Source organism: Eleutherodactylus coqui, chromosome 13 (assembly GCF_035609145.1).
Source record: "Eleutherodactylus coqui strain aEleCoq1 chromosome 13, aEleCoq1.hap1, whole genome shotgun sequence".
Lineage (NCBI taxonomy): Eukaryota > Metazoa > Chordata > Amphibia > Anura > Eleutherodactylidae > Eleutherodactylus > Eleutherodactylus coqui.
The window spans coordinates 104,781,962-104,788,675 of record NC_089849.1 but is presented as its reverse complement, the minus strand read 5'-3'; the positions used below and the strand labels follow the sequence as shown (position 1 = coordinate 104,788,675).

General features: G+C 43.4%; 1 protein-coding gene across 1 annotated transcript in view; it reads right to left on the bottom strand.

Annotated features, from left to right (window-relative positions):
* Positions 1 to 1,745: 1,745 nt before the first annotated feature.
* Positions 1,746 to 6,714, bottom strand: part of LOC136587427 (ATP-binding cassette sub-family A member 9-like) — a 103,257-nt gene continuing 98,288 nt past the window's right edge. Inside the window, exons 34-36 of the mRNA XM_066585996.1 lie at positions 5,843 to 5,922; positions 5,648 to 5,703; positions 1,746 to 3,742 (exon numbers count right to left, since the gene is read on the bottom strand). Of these exons, the coding sequence (XP_066442093.1) occupies positions 3,650 to 3,742; positions 5,648 to 5,703; positions 5,843 to 5,922 (229 nt within the window). The 3' untranslated portion in view covers positions 1,746 to 3,649. The remainder of the gene's footprint in view (positions 3,743 to 5,647; positions 5,704 to 5,842; positions 5,923 to 6,714) is intronic.

The following is a 6,714-nucleotide window of genomic DNA, read 5'->3' as shown; positions in this document are numbered from 1 at the left end:
CCGATGCAACAAATAATTACACAAATTTTTACTACACAAATGTGAAATTTGCCATGACCATTCTTTGTGTACTAAATATTGGAAATTTAAAGGGTTGCAACTTGATTATTCAATCCTATGCATAAAAGTAAGTGACCCCCTATGTAGTGTAACTAACAACACACATCTGTACTGCACAAACTTGAAACTTGGCATGACCAGTCTTTTGTTATGTAACTAATAACATATCTGTACCTCGCAATATATGAACCAAAGTACAAATAACCAGGTTAGCGCTCCTGAACAATGAACACCAGTGGTGCTAGTATTTGCGTGTGTTAGAAGAATAAAAACAGACTTACCCGGTGTATGGCAGGGACCTATGCACAGATCTCTGCCACCACCCGATATCCAGGAAAGCCTGTAAATAATTGCTGCTGGTAAATCCCTCAGAATCCCTCAGGGCTAGACTGCGGGAGAGCTCCTGCGGATCCTCCGTCCCCCTGGCCAGGGAGCCGCTAAAGTGTAGTCTTTGTATTTAAAAAATAGGATACCGCGCTCCTAAGGATATACACGTCCCAAACAGCTGTATATTTACTTCACCTTGTTTATTAGTACTACGCGTTTCGTCCTATAGACTTCCTCAGGTACCTGAGGAAGTCTATAGGACGAAACGCGTAGTACTAATAAACGAGGTGAAGTAAATATACAGCTGTTTGGGACGTGTATATCCTTAGGAGCGCGGTATCCTATTTTTTAAATACAAAGACTATCGCAATATATGAGACAGTTATCTTCTCAGCAAAACAAACGCATTTAGAAATATGAGTATATACTGACAGGAATAAAACTGACTGTCGTATGTCGACATGGACTGCTGGGATGGAGTATGCCTTTAAGCATAACAAGGAGCTGCAACCTTCAGTCTGGGTAGGAAATTTGAATAATAAGGGGCGTTACCGTTCAGGGTAAAAATGAGAAGAGTGTGTGAGGTGGCAAATTCTGTGGGGTGACATTTTCACATACAGTCTGAGATAAATCTCTCTCCTATCTGCCTATACACTGAGAGGAATCTATCTGATCTGTGTGTTATGAGCAGTGTGTGTGAGGTGGACATTCTGTGGGGTGACATTTTCGTATATAGTCTGAAATAAATCTCTCTCCTATCTGCCTATACACTGAGAGGAATCTATCTGATCTGTGTGTTATGAGCAGCGTGTGAGAGGTGGCACATTCTGTGGGGTGACATTTTCATATATAGTCTGAGATAAATCTCTCTCCTATCTGCCTATACACTGAGAGGAATCTATCTGATCTGTGTGTTATGAGCAGCGTGTGAGAGGTGGCACATTCTGTGGGGTGACATTTTCACATACCATCTGAGATAAATCTCTCCTATCTGCCTATACACTGAGAGGAATCTATCTGATCTGTGTGTTATGAGCAGCGTGTGAGAGGTGGACATTCTGTGGGGTGACATTTTCAAAAAACTAACTTTTTAGTTTTGACGAGGAATTATTATTTCCTTTTAAAATTCAATTGTTTTATTATTTGTTTTTTACAAATCTTTTTAATTAAATTTTTTTATTTTATATACGTTGCATGGTTACCTCCACGTGGTGTTTCCTGGGTAACGCAAAGAACCATGCAAAATGGTGAACATATTTTTTTCCCCGGTATCTCTAAAGTAACCACGACTTGATAAGACTTTCCGTGTGAACACCAGATAAACACCAGTACCAAATTAACTCGGGCGAAGCCGGGTATATCAGCTAGTATTTTTATATAAAGCTTCTGATACATCAGATATAACATTGGGGGAGAACTAGGAGAGGATCAAAAACATGTATTTAGATGTATATAAAGCCCCAGTCACCCCTGAACCCCAGTATACACGTCACATATACACTCTTTATCAAAAACAATCGCTCCCCTAGAAGTTGTCGGATGGATGGAACTTTCTCTGTGTGATTGTAACATTGGTATATGTAAGTGATAACAATATCAGAGCAAAAGGAAACTTTATTGTAGGAAAGCTCTAGTACCCTATTGTACCGCCTCTAGCTTGAATACAAGATGTGATATGGGTAGGCATGGAGGCTCTAGTACCCTGTTGTACCACCTCTAGCTTAGATACCAGATGTGATATGGGCGGGCATGGAGGTTCTAGTACCCTGTTGTACCGCCCCTAGCTTGGATACAATATGTGATATGGGTTGGCATGGAGCTCTAGTACCCTGTTGTACCACCTCTAGCTTGGATACAAGATGTGATATGGGCGGGCATGGAGGCTCTCGTACCCTGTTGTACCGCCCCTAGCTTGGATACAATATGTGATATGGGTGGGCATGGAGCTCTAGTACCCTGTTGTACCACCTCTAGCTTGGATACAAGATGTGATATGGGTAGGCATGAAGGCTCTAGTACCCTGTTGTACCGCCCCTAGCTTGGATACAAGATGTGATATAGGTGGGTATGGAGGCTCTAGTACCCTGTTGGGTTGCCTCTAGTTAAGGGACAGGCCCCTTAATCTTCTAGACGCAGATAGGGCAGGACAGGCATTTTTTTCTTCTGGTTATAGGATGGATAGGGAAGACGTCTTGTTCTTTTGGTTGTATGGGGATATGATAGGTGACAAATATCTAGTTCTTCTGGCTGCCCAAGGGACAGGACATGACAGTCATCTTATTTTTCTGGTTATGGAGGGTAGGACATGGACTGGCATCTTGTTTTTTTTGGCTGCAGGAGGGACAGAACAGACATCTTGTTCTTCTAACTGCAGGTACGACAGGGCAGGTGTCTTATTCTTCTGGTTACAAGGGGCCCAGATTTCCTTACCTTGTATATAGATATTCTGTGCTTTATGTGATAAATGTTTAAAGGGCCATCCAGTGATTTTTTAAATTCATTATGGAACTAGCCTTCCAGTATATATGTCGGCTAGTGTGGCCTTGGTTAGTTATTCCTTTCTATTTGAAGCTCCTGACTTCTTTCTCCTCAAGTGGTCATGTGATCTCAATTCTGACCAGCTCAGATTTACTTGGGTTTATGCTGCCTGAAACGATTTAATTTCTACCTCTGTGTGATGCTATTATGTGGACCCTACTACAGAAAATGTCTAGAGGGGGACACAGAAACTCCTATCATAGTTAATGATTATGATTACACAGGTATAATAGAGGCGATCACAGCTCATCCTCCTGATTGTATACTTATGGTCTGTAGCTTATTTAGGTGAATATAGAAGGCATTGATAATTAAACTGTCCACCCAGCAGACAGAAATGGTACAGCCTCTAGCTAATGCTGTGCTGATGCATTATGGGACTAATGTGAAAGTGACACCAAAAAAACTTGCCATCAAAATGGTACCTGGTAACTATCAGACAGAAAACTTCACTGCATGGAAGTGACTGCAATATACAGAGGAGATAGTCAGAGTGTGGCAGGCAATCTGGTAATGAATGCGGGGATGGAAAAATATGTTTTAAGCAGAGTGACCCTTTAAGGTATATATAATAATATAGACAGATAGACAATAATATCCATATTACAAGTACAGTATGGAGAGACGGCACATGGAGTGGAGGTCTCAACACGCAGGGAACACGTGTGGAACGTGATGACTTCAGCGATCCAATGAGGTAAGCAACATTTAGTTTACTGAATCCTCAGATGCTTTCTGTGCGCAGCTTTTTCCAGCGGAACGTGGCATCCAGTTCACAGTCCTCCTTCTCTTGTTCCCTCACCAACTCAAGGAACACCTGCAGGAGACACATAAATACATGAAGGGACAATACAAGGATCTCTCCCGTGATCTGCTTAACTATGATATTGCAGGATATAGACATTAGGTGACCAGCAGGGTTGTTGATCCTGGGATCTTCTGACTGCCAGTGATGGAGTCAGGTAGGAACTGTGAAATGTTGATCCAGGAAATATTCTGACTACCATTATGGAGTCAGGAAGGCATACAAAGTAGTATGGGAACAGCACTCCTCCACAGAACCAATAAGGTACGACCCACAGAAAAAGAGCTGCCAGCTACAGCAGGAGTCTGGATCAATAGACTCCACAAAAGTGTCATCCAAATAGAAGGTAAGCCGTAGCAGCAATAATGATGCAATAGTTATGCCAGTGTTGTCTTTATTCCTCTGTGTAACGTTTCGATCACATAGTGATCTTTGTCAAGCATGCTTGACAAAGATCGTTATGTGATCGAAACGTTGCACAGAGCACTGGCATAACTATTGCATCATTATTGCTGCTACGGCTTACCTTCTATATGGAGTCAGGAAGGAATTTTTTTCCCCCAAATGGGCTAAATTGGCTTCTGCCTCATTGTTTTTTTTCGCCTTCCTCTGGATCAACAAGAGTGGGGTGGAAACAGGCTGAACTAGATGGACATTGTCTTCTTTCAGCCTAACATACCATGTTTAGACATGAGCGAGCATGCTCGAATAAGTCAGATCTCTCTCTCTCATCCCCCCGCTCAACCCCGCCACCCCCACGAGCACGCTCGGACAAGAATGCAGTTACTCGAGAAGAGCGAGGCTCGCTCGAGTAACTGACTTATCCGAGCGTGCTCGCTCATCACTAACTATGTTACATTGACATTTAGGCTGCATTCACACAAGCAGGTTTTTTAATGTGCTTTTTGAAGCCAAAACCATGTGATGATCATAAAAAGAGAGAAAGAATAAAGGATGGACACAACTTCTCCTCTTTTGGATCCACTCCTGGTTTTGGCTTCAAAAACTGAATTAAAAAAATCTAAAACGTGTACTGCACATGTTAACGCACCTTGGGAGGTAAGTTGGAAGGTGGAGGCAGGACGAAATGATGAGCGCCATCACTGTCATCATCCCTGTCTGCAGGAACAGTTTAATCTCACACTCCCATCATCCCTGACACACTGGGGCAAGTTTCATAAGAATTGGGGCTTATTCACACAAACGAGATTCTCGTGAAAGTTTTGTGTGCACGATTTTTTTTTTGCTTGCAGCACGTTCTAACTTTGGGTGTTCCCTCGGAACGCCTTGTCCATTGTTTTCATGCATGCGATGCGATGTTTCTCATTGAAGTCAATGCAATTTTTAATCAAAAAAAGCTTTGCATGGCCGTGAAAATCGCATGTTGGCAAGCGCGATGTCAGGCCGAGTTTCTCAGGTGGATATCATGCTCACCCATGTGAATGTAGCTTTAGGCTCCCTGCACGCGGGCGAGTGCGATATTGCGCTCATAAACGTATGATGTATTTTTCAGACAGAAGCGCTTCACATCACATTGTTGAAGTTCTCATGCTCTCGCGTGAGTTTCACGGGCAATAGAGGATTGAAGCGTTTTCCATTGATTTAAATGGGAAACCTCACATTGCACTCGCATGCACATCGCACAGCATGCAAGGAATTAAAGTGCCCATTAATATCAATGGGCGATGCGTTCCGAAGAAAGCAAAAAGTTAGAACATTCTACGATTTTTCGATCATGTATATGACTCCATTTAAAAGAATGGTGTTCATATTTGTGAGAGATTTGTGAGACTCTTGCGCTATTTTTTCGGCCGTGTAAAAGCGGCCTTAGAATGAGAGAGTGCTCTTCCGACTGCCCACCATCCATTCACCCCCAGACAGTCCTTCACCCCAATCCTGCCCGCGGTATGGGGGTACCTGCTCCAGGGTGGGCTGCGAGAAGCTGTACTCCTCAATGTTGTAGAGATGCTTTGCTGCGGGGAGAGAAAGCAGATATCAAAGCGTCGCCTGAAGACTTCTAGGATCCTGTAGATTCTGTAAGGTTTATGATGGGAATCCCTTCCCCCATTACAGGTACGGTGGTATATCCCCACCTCTTCAGCAGATCCTTACCTTCCTCAAGGTGTAAGAACGCCTGGGATAAGGACTTCACATTAGCCATAGGGATCTTGTAGACCAGCAGCACGGAGAACCTGGGGAAAAAGCAAACCCCTCATGTACTGCAAGGTCTTAGGGAGCTTTCACATGAGCGGAATAAATCTGCAAGACGCACCTACAGAACTTTCCATATCAAAATCCGCATGTATACACGTGGGCTAGGATGATGACCGCTTGGGAGGAGCACAAAGTAACATGGGGGAAACGGAATTAAATGTATCAACCCAGATGCAAGAAGAGTGAAGTGTCCCTCAATGGTCTGGAAGAAATGCCGAAGCCTTCTGACCATTATTGTCAGTACAGGCCTGGCTTTCAATAACTTGTCTTGTCTATTATGTTTGATTGGCACCTGTTACACTTGTAAATCACCTGTCCGGCCTCTCATTAAAATGTCCTGCACGGCAATCAATAAATTACCTGTCCTGCCTGTCAATCACCTGTCCTGCCTTTAAGTTACCTGTCCTGCTTATTAATTACCTGTTGTGCCTATAAGGTCAATGATCTGTCCTGTCTGTCAATAACCCGTCCTGACAGTCAACAGTCCTGCATGTAAGTCACCTGTCCTGTCTGTCAGCCAACTGGACAGTCTTTCAGTCATTGTCCTTCAACCACCTGTCCTAATTTCAAGTCACCTGTACTGTCAGTCACCTGTCCTGCAAATCTGTCACCTATCCACACGTCAATCACCTGTGGTGCCTATCAGCCCCTTGTCTGCCAGTCAACGGTCCTGTTCCACCTATCAGTTACCTGTCTTCCATTTCAATCATCTATCCTGCCTGTTATTTACCAGTCCTGCAAGTCGATCACCTGTTCTACCTATCCTGCTT